At 50.0% G+C, this 14,560-nt stretch overlaps 1 protein-coding gene across 12 annotated transcripts in view; it reads left to right on the top strand.

The window, feature by feature from the left end:
* The first annotated feature begins 1,002 nt into the window (after nt 1-1,002).
* CCSER2 (coiled-coil serine rich protein 2) overlaps nt 1,003-14,560 on the top strand; it is a 223,055-nt gene continuing 209,497 nt past the window's right edge. For 2 of the 12 annotated variants that reach the window (XM_075934844.2, XM_075934846.2), the window contains exon 1: nt 1,007-1,325. Coding sequence is in view for 1 of the 12 variants with exons in the window: in XM_014576094.4 (XP_014431580.3) it covers nt 1,505-1,549 (45 nt within the window). In the remaining 11 variants the exon portion in view is untranslated. Of the gene's footprint in view, nt 1,326-1,350; nt 1,550-2,046; nt 2,111-14,560 lie in introns of those variants that run through there. The other 10 variants (XM_075934841.2, XM_075934843.2, XM_075934847.2 and 7 more) reach the window with 8 other exon arrangements.

Here is a 14,560-nt window from a genome sequence, read left to right on the forward strand (position 1 = left end):
AGGAACCAGGAGAGTGCAGGGGTAAGGGAAGGTGCAGGTGCCAGGGGATTCTGGGGGTGAAGCAGAAGGGCAGACACCTGCAAGGGAGGGACCAGCACCAGAGGAGAGAGGCAAGGGAGGTGTTAGATGAAGGGATGAGGAGGGGTAGGTCACATGATCAGAGTGGGGCTACTGGAGGAGTGGGCACAGGGGGGAGAGAAGGGTTGGTGGAGGAGGGGCAGGTCTCAAAGGCTGAGGGCAGTGAGAAGGGCAGGAGTCAGGACAGCAGAGGAGGGTGAGGGGCTGGGAGGCAGCAGGCACCAAGGGAGTTGATGGAGCAAGGGGAGGAGACATGGCAGAAGAGGGGAAAGGTAGATATTTATTAATAACTTGGGTGCCACAATGGCACATCCAAACAAGCCACATGAATTCGGTACTGGTGCACAACACAAAATGCATTCTGCTCATGGGAGGAAACTCTTAGAGGGAACACTTCCTCTTCCTCCCTCCCACCTCTGCATTAATATCACACACATTGTATTAATTCAATTGCAGGATAGTTGCATGGAGAGGGGGGGTTGGTGCGGGCCAAACTAATTCCTATTGGTAGGAGAATGGTGGGAAAAGTCCTTGGGTTGGGGAGAGGTCACATAACACTTTTTACTTTTGGTCATGTGCCCATCTTGCCTGGAGAGGGTTATGTCCAGCGCTGTGGCTAATGGGGGCCAGGGGGTGGTCAAAGTGCATTTTTTTTAAAAATCTTTGGGTGCACGCCTATGGTGATCCTCGTTGGCCAACTCCCTGCTCTAGGCAAGGCGTGGAGCCTCGCCAGGTAGGTCAGCAGGGCGAGGCCCTGCTCGTACCAGGTGCACGTGCTCGTGAGAGCAGAGACGGTAGCTGGAGAGGGTTTTTCTGCCCCAACCCCCTGTAGCCCATACCGTGATGCAGGCCGCGGCACCTCTCGCCCTGCTTTCTCGTGGCTGGGGGCTATGCGCCCTTCTCGCAGTACAGGTTTGAGTCGCGGCGGGCGGGAGAAAGACCGTCGGCAGCGCGCGCTGGGGGACCAGGGAAAGCAGCGTGTCGAGCGCGCGCAGGCCGCGCCTGGCAGGACCGCGCGTGCGCTGTGGCAGACGCTTACCTCAGCCTCAGCTATCAGACCCGCGTCGGAGCCCGGCCTGATTTCCGGGGCGTGTGTTGTGATCTGGGGCTGTGCGCGGTGCCTTGCCCCTCCCACCCCTCAGCTGCCGGGGGCTGGCCGCCTGCCTGCCGGCATTCATCCCGGACAGGAGGACGCAGAGCCCGGCCCCGCTGGAGGAGGCCGCGGAGAGCCCGAGCCCATCCTTGCGGTGAGTTGGGAAGGGCCTCGGCAAGGCTAGTGCGGCGAGACCCCTCTCCCGCGGCCGAGGCAGCCGGGGGAGGTCCCCTCCCCACTCTGAAGCATGGCGTCCTGCTGTGGTGCTGCTGTCCCGTCTCGTGGTGCCTGCTTAGGCTGGGGGTTGGCAGTGATTTGCTGGCTGTGCAGAGGATGCTGCAGCATCACCATTCTCCTAGGCCAAGGGGCTGTGTCAAGGTAAACACGAGCCACCCGGGGAGCGAGAGGAAGACTCTTCCTGCATGACACGCTAATAACAGGGCGCTGCCTTAACCTTTCATCTTCTCTGAACGTCACTGGCAGGAGCCGTGGCTTGGGAGCAATGTTCATTGTTGTGATGCCATGCTACAGGTGTGGCCATGTTGAGCTTTAGGGTCTACAGCAGGGTCGCCATAACTGTGGGCCATACTTTGGGAGGCACAGGCAACGAAGTTTAAAGTAGTCTTGGATGGTACACTCCACCTCTGCAATCACCTCTTTGCTATTTTAAATGTGGCTTTTTTCTGTTGTTGAGAAATTCAGAAACAACAAGGGAAAACTGATAGTGAAGGAAAAGAATCTGTGCAAAATATAAGTTTGCCTGCCAGGATCTCTGTAGGGTTGGGGTTTAACTTGGAAAATACATATGCCTGAAGTACACAGCCTGAAAAAACAGATAATCTTTTTTCTATGTCTTTCAATTACTTTTGCTATAGGAATTGCTTGTAATAGCAGGAAAATGGTTTTGGAAAGAAATAAGTTCACCTCTCTCTAATCACGGTAAGATGCCTGTATCACCCATTGGTTCCTGTAACTTTGTATTCAAATGTACCTGAATGTGCCATTAAGCTTAGGCAACATCAAATGCTAATTTTGACTTGGAGCGGTTCAAACTTTGTCTTCAGACTGAGGTCTAAATTACAAAATTAGGTTGATCTACACCAGAGGTGGAGAACATTTTGAAATCAGGGCCACTGACTCATGGTAAAATCAGTTGAGGGACACACGTGAATCAGAAGAGAAGAAATACTAAAAAAACAAACCCAAAAACCCTCCAAAACAGCCCCTTCTCTCTTCCCCACTTCCCCCGTCCGATACCTCACTGACGTGGCCTCTTCAACTGAGAAACAGAAAAAAAGAGACACTCATTTCGCTCATGCAACTCTGTGGACGGAGCACTGAAACTCAGGGCTTCTGTCCCCCTCTCGCCCCTCTCCTCCTGGGCTGAACTAACTCTTCTAAAACTACTAGACTTTGTGGGGCCCCTAGGCTCTGAGGTGGGGCCAAAAAGGAGGAGTTTAGCTTATGGGAAGAGACTGCTGGCCGTGGACTTGGGGTGAAGGGTCAGGGGTCTAGGAGGGAGGTAGAATGCAGGTGCAGACTGAGTGTGGAGGATCTGGGCAGAAGATAGGATGCAAGAGAGGGCTGGGTTTGGGGTCTAGGTGGGAGGTAGGGTGAAGGAGCTAGGTAAGGGTGTGGCATCTGGGTGAGAGGTATGGTGTGGGAAGGGGTAGGGGATTGGGGTGCTTGCTTGTCACATCACCCTGGGAGGCTCTGTACTGCCTTGCACTTGCTGGCACTGCCGCTCCCATTGGCCGTGTTTCCTGGCCAGCAGGAGTGGTGGGAGAAAACCCTGTAGGTGCTGCCATTCTCCCAGTTGGCAGGGAGGGGAAAGGCAGTGCTCAGAGCTGCTTTCTCCCTCAGCTAGGCAGAACAGGGCACACAGTGTTGGCTCCCTGCTGCTTCCCTCTGCTGTGATGGGGGGAAGCTACAAGCCTCTTGGGCTGGATCCAGGGAAATGGGGTTGCATCCAGCCTGTGGGCTGTAGGTTCCCCAATCCTGATCTGCAGTCTCACACAGTAATTACATAAGCTGGGGGGGAGATAGTTCAGTAGTTTGGGCATTGGCCTGATAAACCCACGGTTGTGAGTTCAGTCTTTGAGGAGTCCATTTAGGGATCTGGGGCAAATCTGTCAGGGTTGGTACTTGGTCCTGCTGTGAGGGCAGGGGACTGGACTCAATGACCTCTCAGGTATATCTCCAAGAACTGGAAGATACTTTATCTCATTATATTCAGTTGTGTTCATATAACTATTTTTGTGCTAGTAGTTTGAGGTGCGATTGCATTGATTGAAGTTGGGCATTATGAAGCACTAACAGCCCCAGCTGTGGGTCAGTCAAGGACTCAATTTCACAGCAGGGAACCTACCAGTTATGAAATGGACATTTTTGTCGGTTTCACAGCTGCAATTACTTATTTAATATTTTCTTTTGAATTGCTGCTTGAAATAATAGCAACTATGAAACTCAAGGATGTCAGTTTCTCTACTGATAGGTTCCCTGCTGTGAACTTGAGCCCCTGTGCTGGCCTTATGTCTGGCTGCCACGCCCCAGTGCCAGCGGGAGGAGGCAGTAAATGCACACTTGGAGCCTTGCAGCAGCCTCCTCATGAGAAATGAGGAATGGAGTGGGGGGAAGACCTCAGCCATCTCGTAGTAAGATGGGAGAGGGGGGAGGATGACCCAAGCCCAGGTGGTAGGTTTGAATTCTTCTGTCCCCTAATTCCTCTTGAGGAGTTGGTGGCAAGGCTCCAGGCTGCCAGCCCAAGTGGGACGGGGTAGCAGTCTCTGGACTGCTGGCAGGTGATGTCAGTAATGAAATGTCTACACAGGCACTGTGTTACCCTAAATACGTTGACTTAAGTGTTACACCTTTCTCAGAAGTGGAGTTATTAGTTCGATGAAGTGGATGACTTTCATTGGTGGGCACAACATTCTAGTATAGGTACTGACATAGTTAGGCCACTGTAAGTTGCCTTATGTTGACCTAACTCTCTAGTGTAGACCAGACCAAAGGTTGCAAAACTGAATGGGAACAATGTTGGATACTATTGTGGTACTACAGCACAGATATAAGGAAGGAGGAGGAAATTAAAAAATCATGACAGATATCTGGGCCAGTGCTTGAGGTAACCCCTTGACATTATCAGCCATGTAAAATATGTATTTAATGCTTATTTAGCGCAAACTATATTTTAACATTTTATTTGTTTACAATGTTAAAAAAAATCTATCCGTAGGCAAGTAGAATATTGCAAGGTGTTGCTTATCATAGAAAAGGGAATTACACTTTTGCAGTTCATTTTGTAAAGGGTTTTTGCTTTTGCAAATGAAAGCTGACCTCAGTTTAATTCACCATCTTAAGTGTCTGGGTCTGAAAAGAGTATGTTTGATGTATGCTTTATTGTTTAAATTGGCCTCAGTGTGTTTCTGTGGGAAGGCTTTTGTTGAAGGCAGTGTATCTCCATGCTGGCATGGGCTAGCTTGTTAGATTGAGGCCTAAACTCTTCAGATATTTTCATGTTGTACGTGATCGAGATGCACTTTTTTTTAAATACAGAGGTAAAAATACTGCTGCTACTAGTTCTTGTGCAATATGTAAGCTTTTATTTTCGGACGTTTTCGTACCAAAACCCAATACAAACTGTGGTGTTACCCGGAGAGCTGGGGTAAACAATTGCTGTGCTATGGGCTATGCAATTTAATTAAAGCCTAAGGTGCCCTCCCACAGAAGCCAGATTCGGCCTGGTATCCTGTATCTAATCACCAGGGAAACAGCTTAGAAATCACCAAACAACAAGAATTTAGGGCCAAACCATGTATTTTAAATGTAAGATCAAACATTAGCAAACAGCATACAACTTAGCAACAGTCCCACCCTAACCCTGGAAAAGAAGAAGATAGAAGAGTCCCCCACGCACAAGGATATACATTACATTCAAAGCGGCGATTGATGTTTGATGTCCGTGACCTTCAACCTCGTGGCTAGTGAAAAGCCTTAAGGGAGGACAAAGGGAGCGATCCCTCGATGGATGCTTCTCGCCTCCTACAAGCTGACGCTTGGTGGGCACCGGATCCTGTCCGAGTATCCATAAGCGAGACAGTGTTATAAGTCCCAAAGTCTTAGTGGGAGCAGAAAAGGCTTCCCTTATTCCAGTTAAAGTCACTAGCAGTGGGTAGTCTTGTCAGACTGCAGGCTGGAACCTTGGCCTCCTCCGGGTAGACGATGACGCAGGGGAATGATGATTACAGATGCACACACGGGACATGAAGGGGGCCAAAGAACACGAATGCTCCTTGACAAGGGTATATAAACACCTCATGGCGGGAAAACCATGAAGAGAGCGGGGTGCAGAGAACTAGAGCTGGGTGCATAAGACTTGGGTGCCGTGTGCAAAGAATGGGTGTGCACGCAGGCAATTGGGCGGTGTGCACAGCCTTTGGTGCTGAGTGCACAGGTTTAGTGCTGGGTGCACAGCCTTCCTTTACCCGTTTTGGCGGGAAAACTGCTCTGAGGGAAAAAGAACCCCTCAGACTCCATTTTGTATTGATGTTTGATGTCCGTGACATTCAACCTCGCAACAGTGGGAAAATTTTTAAATTTCAGTAGAAACAATTATAAAAAATGTGAGTAGAGTATAGCATCTTAGTATGGCTTTCTCCCCCCCCCCTCCCCCCGCCCCCAACAAGTTTTCCTTTTGTTTTTATGCTCCACAACTTTTCTGTTTTTTTTTTTTTTTTTTCTCAACAACTTTGAGTACCGGCATCTTTTTTTCTTACAAAAAAGGTAGGGGTGTGTGTGTGTGTGTGTGTGTGTGTGTGTGTGTGTGTGTGTGTGTTTCAGATGAGATGATCTTGAGTGGAGAAAAACATTTCTCTAGTACTTGCCACTTCAATGCTCAGCATTATGATAGTGTTTCAGAACCAAAAAGTAATTTTTTAAGCAAAATTGAAACTAACTCTCTTGAAATGTAAAAGCTTCAGTGGGTAGCCACGTTGGTCTGTACAGGATAAACATAAGAATGGCCATACTGGGTCACACCAAAGGTCCATCTAGCCCAGTATCCTGTCTTCCGACTGGCCAGTACCAGGTGCCCCAGAAGGGGTGGTCCGAAGACGACAACAACAAACATAAGAACATAAAAAAACCAACAAATAGTCTGGTAGCACTTGAAAGACTAACAAAACATGTAGTCTACTTCTTCAGATGACCAGAACCCCCTTACCTTCTGTCCTGTTTATTTGAGTTCTGGAAATCCAACACTCTGGTCATCTGAAGAAATAGGCTATGCCCATGAAAGCGCATGATATCGTCTACATGTTTGTTAGTCTTTAAAGTGCTACCAGATTATTTGAAATTTAAAGACATTGAACATTTAAATAAACAGCATGCATAATGGACTGAATTCTGCGAAGACAGAATTCATGTATTTTAAATATTGGCCAAATATTGCAAAGTTGAATCCCTAAAGTTAGGCACCAAGCAGAACTTGAAAAAAAGAACTTAAAAAAACCTTTGTTTTTCATCTTTTGATCTGTCATGGTGTAGATCAGGGGTCTCCAAACTTTTCTGCCCGAGGGCCGCATTAACTATCAAACAGCAGTTCGGGGGCCGACTACACACTTGAGGTCCAAATAAAAAACAATCAAAACATGGATGTTGTTTTTAATTATTTATTTAATATTATTTTATTCAGTTATTATTTAATAACACATTGATACACTACACATGAACACCTGTATTAGTGTGAATGGTGAAATTGTTTCCTGGATGCCAAAATAGAGCCCAGCCCACTAGTGACCTCATGAGAGAGCTAGCCAATAGGATAAGAACGCACTGGCCAATAGGGAGCAATTGTCCACGCCAAGTCCCAACCCCTCTTGCTGTGAGGGACGCGCAGAGCCCGGGCTCGGCCGTCGGTCCGCAGGGCGTGTGGCCGTCCGTTGGCGGCTCCGATCCCCCGCACCCCTGGCCGGGGAGTCTCGCTGCCCAGGGCAAGGGCTGCGCGGGTCCAGAGTCCCTCCTCCGTCCCGCTGGCTCCTCCGGCTTCCCTCTCCTGGCTGCCTGCCCAAAAGAAAGTGAGTGCCGGCCGCCCCTGTCCTTCCGGCCCCTCCCCCTTTTGAGCCGGCACGCACGGGGCGTGCCGCTCACCCTGGCGTCCCTGCCCCTTCTCCTCCTGGGTCCTGCCGCCTTCCTCGCCTGCCGCGCCTGCGGCTGCGCGCCCTCGCTCCCCTCCCCGTGGGCTTTCCCATGGGCTCCGCTGCGCTGGGAGGGGCTGTCAGTGTGGGGAGTTTCTTCCCCGCCCCAGCCCCAGCTCCGCGGCGCTGCGCCGCTCGGCGCTTCTCCAGGGGAGGGGCTGTTAGTGTGGGGAGTTTCTTCCCCGTCACAGTCTCCACGGGCCGGATGAGAGGGCCTCGCGGGCCGCATCCGGCCCGCGGGCCGTAGTTTGGAGACCCCTGGTGTAGATAATGAAAATTGGTTAGTCAGATTCATTTTGTTTGTTTATAACCACAGTTTCATTATTAGATATCCAGTGTTTTGGCTACAATCAAAGCAAGGTATTATTTTTGAATATTTCTGGGTTTTAGTCTTCATTAAATCTAATGGTTTTTTTAAAAGAAACTCTAAATATTTATCTAAGGAGTTAATAATATAATTATCTTATTTTTTCCTCAGAAACATGAGTAGTTTATGTTCATGAGTAGTCTCACTAAGGCTAGATCTACATTACAGCCCAGATCGAGGCTCTGAGATTGATTTACAGTACTGATGGTCAATTTAGCTGGTTTAGTTAAGACCTCCCTAATAGATGACAGATGACTCTCCCATTAACCCTGTTACTCTATCTTGGATGAGTAGAGTAAGGGAAGTTGACGGAAGAATTTCTCCCATCAGTCCTCTGTAGTGTGGAGCTTGCAGTAATGTGACTTAGGATACATCAACTCTAGCTACATTATTCATGTATCTGGATTTGCATAGCTTAAGCTGACTTTGTGCTGTAGTGTAAATATAGCCTCAGTATAATGGAACTACACACAGGTACAGTATAAGTGTTTGCAAGGATGGGGCCTATTACTTTCAAAACCAATCCTTTTAATATCTTTGGAATTTGCCACTGAGGGTGAAGAGGTGGCAGAGCTTCTGTAAAACTAGAGGCATCTTTCAAAAATTATGCTCTCTACATGATAGAAAAAAATCCTCTTTGCATAAGCTGGCTAGAGTTCATATGTATGGAAATAGTCTTAATTTTATTCAGTGGCTAAATGTTTTGCATAATATTCTGTTATATTGTCAATAAGCTGAAGTCTAATCAATAGGTCTGTCTCTTTTAACATGAGAAAGGTACCCATGTTAGGTTTACATTGGGTGACTCCTTGCCGAAAGGGATATTAAGGAGATAAAATAACTAATGGTGCTTTCTGTAGTTAGGAAGCTAAAATGAATAATTAATTTTATTTCCATTTAAATAATAAAAAGATGCCTATACAAGGCTCTGGGCACGTTAGAACATAATTAAGTAATACAGTAAAACTCCAGTTGTCCGGCATCCAGTGGTCTGGCACTCCTGATAGTCCGGCACCAACTGGAACCCGGAAGTGCTCCGGTCAGCTGGATCTGAAACTGACAAGCGGCGGACTTGGGGAAGCGGCAGAGCAGTGCAGCTGGGGTGCTGCCAGGTTGGTCCCACAGCACTGCCCTCACCCCCCCGCTCGGCTATAACTACTGCAGTCTGGGGGATGGGGAGCCCGCTCCCTTCCTGGAAACTCTCGGTGGCTGCACAGGGCTGACCTCAACTGGAACGGGGCAAGTTTGGGGACTTAGCTCTCGCCCCCTCTCCTCCACTGCCGTTCGCAGGCCGGCGACTGGGTTTCCCCAGCTGGCCTGTCGCCAGCGGCTGCACGGGGCTTCTCCCGCCATTTTGCTGGAAGGCGGAGGTTTGCCCCTTGCTGTGCAGTTCCCTGCCCACCCCCTGGATGCAGTGCGGGTCTTGGCAGACCTGTCACAGCCCTCTCAATACTCCGGCATATCTGATACTCCAGCACCACTTAGGTTCCAAAGGTGCTGGATTATCGGAAGTCTACTGTATTATAATAAAACCCCAGCAGCATTCAAATAATCATTTCAAAAAAGGGAATTCAGTGAGCCAGCCTACGAAATCTGTTCTGACCTCTTCATAGTTCTGTGAAGCATATCTTATGCCCTCTTCAAAAACCCAGTAATACAGATGCCTTTTGCGGTGTAACCTGAAGATCCCCAGATTCAATTTATTTTGGACCAAGAGAGTACCAGTTTCAGAATCTGGTGTCCTTTTAGAGAATGTCGTGCCAGCTACCTTTTCTCTGTCATGACATCTTGAACATCTCTGATGACCATAGATGTGGCAGTATGGAGGGAGGAGAAGAGAGGGGAAGCATAAGTATGTAGTTTGCTCTTTTGGGTTTCTGTGGTTCATAACCAAAACTTCATCTGAAGACAAGTGATCAGCCTAGAGCAGGGGTCTCAAACTCATAGCCCAGAGGCCATCTATGGCCTGAGCGGTTCCACCATCAGGCTTATGTGTAGCTGCCGACATGAATCCCTATAGCTCTGGGGGAGGTGGCTCTGTACCCTTGCCCCCCCCCCCCCCCCCATGCCCAGCCCCTTCTATGTTCACACCCTGCTTCTTCCTGCCCTTGCTCTGGCCTTTCCTCCACCCGCCATTGCACCCTACCCGAAGCCCTCTTCCCCCAAGGGATATGGCCTTGGGGATTACTTGGGGCATGGTGTGGGGCAGCAGCAGGGGATTTGAAGAGTGGCATTGGCCCTAAGGTAAACTGAATATGAGACCTTGTCTTAGAACATTTGTGTCATGCCCCCAATGAGATGCGCTGTTCAGTAAGTGAGCTGCTAGTTTCTGCACCATCTTCAGACTGAATGGCTTTAAGTTACAGCCTCATGTTAAATGCATGCCAGTAGTTATGTTTGGAGGTAACTAGAGCATGGATAACTCAGTGTCCACATTTGAATGGAAAGGTCCGGATAGGTTTGCATGGGAAATAGTGGACAGTGTTGTAATGTGATTGCTGATTAGTGGCTGAGGTCTAAAGTAACTCCAGATGAAACCTAATATCTAGTGAAAAAGGTATGTCTTTAGTCAAAGGGACTGATGTTTTATCCACTCTCTTCTCCTCCCTGCTTTCCCAACCCACCATCATTGCTTCAGTAGGTTCGCTCCTATGAATGCCATAATCTCAACTAGACCATAGCTGAGGTGCTGAACAGCATTGTCTGAATTGGACAAGATAGAGATGTATTTAGAAATTATCAGCACACTGAAAACACCACATTCCATTCCTTTTTACTAACCCTCGTAATTGCTCCATACATACTCTCTGAACTGAAGATCCTGAATGTTTTCTTTATGCTTTCTCACAAGAGCAAAGAAGAGTACCCTCCAGAATAATTACACAATAGGAAGGGAGTTGTTTAGGTTGGACATGAGTAAAAACTTCCTGTCAGAGTTGTTATCCACTGAAATAAATTGCCTAGGGATGTTGTGAAATCTCCATCATTGGAGCTCTTTAAGAGCAGGATAGACAAAAAACAGTCAGGGATGGTCTAGATCAGGGATGGGGAACCTAAGGCCTGGGGGCAAGACTCAGCCCCTGGCTTGCTTGGATCTGACCCCTGTGGGAGCCCACACTTGTGAGGAGTGAGGTTTTTTGTTTTTCACTTGTGCACAGCCCGACTGATTTTTCTGTGGGGCAGTGGCCCTGACCAAAAAAGATTCCCCACTACTGGTCTAGATGGTGTTTGGTCCTGCCATGAATACAGGGGACTGGATTTAATGATGTTAGAGGGCTTCCCCTTTCACTCTCCCACTTCCCTGTTTCTTGTCATGCTGACAGAAGACCAGAAGTCTGAAGTACAGATAGTGGGGATGTTTCTTGGAGTTAACTTTCAGCAAACATTATGCTAATTTCCTTCCTAATTTGTTTCCAGTTTAACCTCAATTTATATAGTACAATTTGAGATCGCTCCACTATATAGTAACCAATGATTTTTTTTGAAATTTTGATAATCAATTCTAACATATTGTAAAATAATTCTCTGATCAATTATCTCCCACCACCTTGATTTATTTATAGTGTCCAACCTTTTTACACCCAAGATTACTTTTTAAATATCAAGACAAGCCAAGATCTACTCCATCTCTTCTCCAAGACCCCATCTCTTCCTTGAGGCCCTGCCCTCTCTGTTCCCTTTCTCTCCATCACTTGCTGTCCCCGGCCCATATACACTCTCAGGGTACGGCTACACTGCCGCTTTTTTTGAACCTTCTGTCAGAAGAGATTTTTCTCACATTTAGCCCGTCTAGACTGGATGCCCCCTTATACCTCATGTAAAGAGAAATGCAGGGGCTGCCAAAAGAGTGTGTTTGCCGGAAAAACTCTTGTAGTATAGCCGTACCCTCACTGGGTTGAGACAGGTGGTGTGGGCTCTGGGGTAGGAATGAGGGATTTGGGTGTGGGAAGGGGTGAGAAGTGCAAGCTCTGGGAGGGAATTTGGATGCAGGAGGATGTGGAGAAGAGAATGCTGACTCGGGGAGGGGGCTCCAGGCTGGGGAGTGTTGAGGTCAGGTGGAGCATTGGGGTGCTGAGCAAGCCACAGGCTTGTGGATGTGAGGGTGCAGGAGTTTGTCTTGGGGTGTGTGAGACACTCAGGGCAGGGAGGTTGGGAGTGTGATAGGCTCAGGACACAGATTTGCGGTGTGTGGATGGTGCAGGAGTGTTGTGGCAGAAAACGGAAGATGTGGGAGTGCAGGAGTTTGGGGATGAGAGGCTCAGGACGGGGTTCCAGTGTATGATAGGCTCAGATTTGGGGTCAGGGTGGGGGGTACGAGAGTGTTATGATGCTGTGGCCAGATAGGAGCTTGGCGGCCAGGCTTCATGTTTAAATAAAATATGTCAAACACAAAAGGTTTCAGCATTGTCTTTATTTATGAGAGTGGCAGGGAACCTGTTTTGAGTCAGGATCACTGATCCACAGAAAAGTCAGTCGGGACCACAGAAGTGAGATGCAAAAACACAGCCGTTCCCAAAACCCCCCAAACCTCACTGATGAGGCCCCAACTGTTCCGGTGGGGACTGGGGCAGGAGACAGGGTGCCAGTGGATGCTGGGTAAGGGAACAGTGTGTTGGGGCTAGGTACTGGTGGGTGCCAGGGCAGGGGAAGGCTGCTAGTGGGGGCTGAGGCAGGGGACAGGGGGCTGGGGCAAGGTACTCGTGTGGGGAGGAAGGGGTCTGCCCAGGGGGAGGGGACAGGGTCAGCTCGGGCCAGTACCTGGGGATCCTGCAGCCGGTCTCAGGAAGCACGTGAGCTGCTCCCCCATCACCCAAACAGCCAGCGCATTTCCTGAAACGCCAGGTGTGTGACACTCTGACGACTTCCTTCTCCTGCTGCCTTCCTGAAGGGGTGTGCCTGGGCAGTTGGAGCTGGCGCAGTCCCGGGACTCCTCTTCCCCCCCCCCCCCCCCCCTCACATGTGCGCAGGAAGGCAGAGGAGAAGGAAGTGCCCGGTGCACGCTTCCTCCTGGGACTCCTACACCTCCTCCGCCTCCCCACGTGCAGGCAGGCAGCAGGGGTAGGAAATCGCTGGTGCACCATAGTCCTGGCTTCAGGAAACATGCTGGGTATTTGGGGAAGGGGGGAGCATTCGGCGCACTTCCAGAAATCCTGGAAGTGGCGCACAGCTGCAGGACTTCCCCCCTCCCCACCCTGCAGGAAGCCCGCGCTATCTCCATTGTCGCTGGAGGTAGCATCAGTGGGGGCTTCTTGAGGGTGAGGCGGCATGGGGGGGTCCCGAACGCTTCGCGATTAACTGGTTGAATCCTGCTGATAGACCAGTCAATCGCGATCAACGGGTTGGTGACCATGGATTTACACCCAGGAAGATAGAAGCAATTAAAATCAAGAAAAAGGTCACCAAGAATAACAATAGAAAAGCAGAGACTGTTTCACAGCCAGTCATAGAATCGTAGGGTTGAAAGAGGCCTCAGGAGAGCATTGATTTAGCTGTGGTTGGTCCTGCTTGGGGCAGGGGGTTAGACTCATTCAGAGCTTTGTCAGTCTGGGACTTAAAAACCTCTAGGGATGGAGATTCCACTCTCTCCCTAGGTAACCCATTCCAGTGCTTCACTGCCCTCCTAGTGAAATAGTTTTTCCTAATATCCAGCTAAAACTCCACCACTGCATCTTAAGACCATTGTTCCTTGTTCTGTCATCTGTCACCACTGAGAACAGCTTCTCTCTGTTCTCTTTGGACCCTCCCTTCAGGTAGTTAAAAGCTGCTATTAAATCTCTTCTCACTCTTCTCTTTTATAGACTTAAGTAAAATCAAATCCCTCAATCTCTCCTCATAAGCAGGGCTAGACAAATGCACTCGCCCGCTCACCCGTGGTGAGTAGATTTTACCAGCTGGCGAGTGCAGGGGTGGACTGGTCCAGTGGGCTCTTGTGACGGGCTGGCCGAAGCCCGCACTACAGGCAGCATGGCCCCATCCGATCCGCCGGCTGGTGGAGGAGCGGAGTGCCACCGGGAAGGGGGAAGTTTGGCAATTCTCAGTGCCAGGCTGCCTGCGTGCAGTTCTGGCATGAGGAAGCGGGGCGTGAGCCAGAGGGCGGGAAGCTGGCAGACGCCAGCATGACGTGGCCCTGCTGATTTTAAAGGGCCGCAGCAGCTCGGCTCTGGCTGTGTGTCCCTGGGAGCTGGCTGGGGCGTGCAGCGCAGCCAGGCCCTGCCCTGCCAGCTTCAGTCCAGCCACGGCCCCAGCCCCCTTGCCGGCAAGAGACCGCTCCCTGTTGACCACCCACCCTGCGCCCTTTTGTCTCTGCACCACCCATTCCCCATGCCGCCCCTGCACCTCGGATCCTCTGCTCTCCCTCTTCCCTGCGACTCTCTGGCTCTGCGCTGCCCTTGCACCCTGCTCCCCCTGATCCCTGCACTGCCCCTAGACGCGATCCCTCTGCCCCTCCCGTTCCCCGCGTCCCATTCGCCGTGCCTCCACCGCACCCTGCTCCGCCTGATCCCTGCCCCCCCCCCAAGCTCTGTGCCGCCCGTTCCTTGCACTGTCCCTAGACCCCATTCCCTCTGCCGCTCCCGTTCCCTGCACCACACCTGAACACTCCCAGTGTTCCCTGTACCTCTCTGGTTCTGTGCTGTCCCTGCACCCCCTGTGGGTTGGGAGTGAGGGGTGCTTGTCCATAAGGAGGGGCTGGACAGGGCAGGGAAAAGGCTGCAGTTACCCAGCAGCAAATGAAAGGGGGAGTTCACTTGAAGCACCTTTGCCTTTATGGAAAAAAAGGAATGAAAATGCTATTTGCTACTTATAGGGCTAAAATGCCAGGACAAA

The sequence above is a fragment of the Pelodiscus sinensis genome, chromosome 8 (assembly GCF_052426305.1).
Source record: "Pelodiscus sinensis isolate ZL-2025 chromosome 8, ASM5242630v1, whole genome shotgun sequence".
Lineage (NCBI taxonomy): Eukaryota > Metazoa > Chordata > Testudines > Trionychidae > Pelodiscus > Pelodiscus sinensis.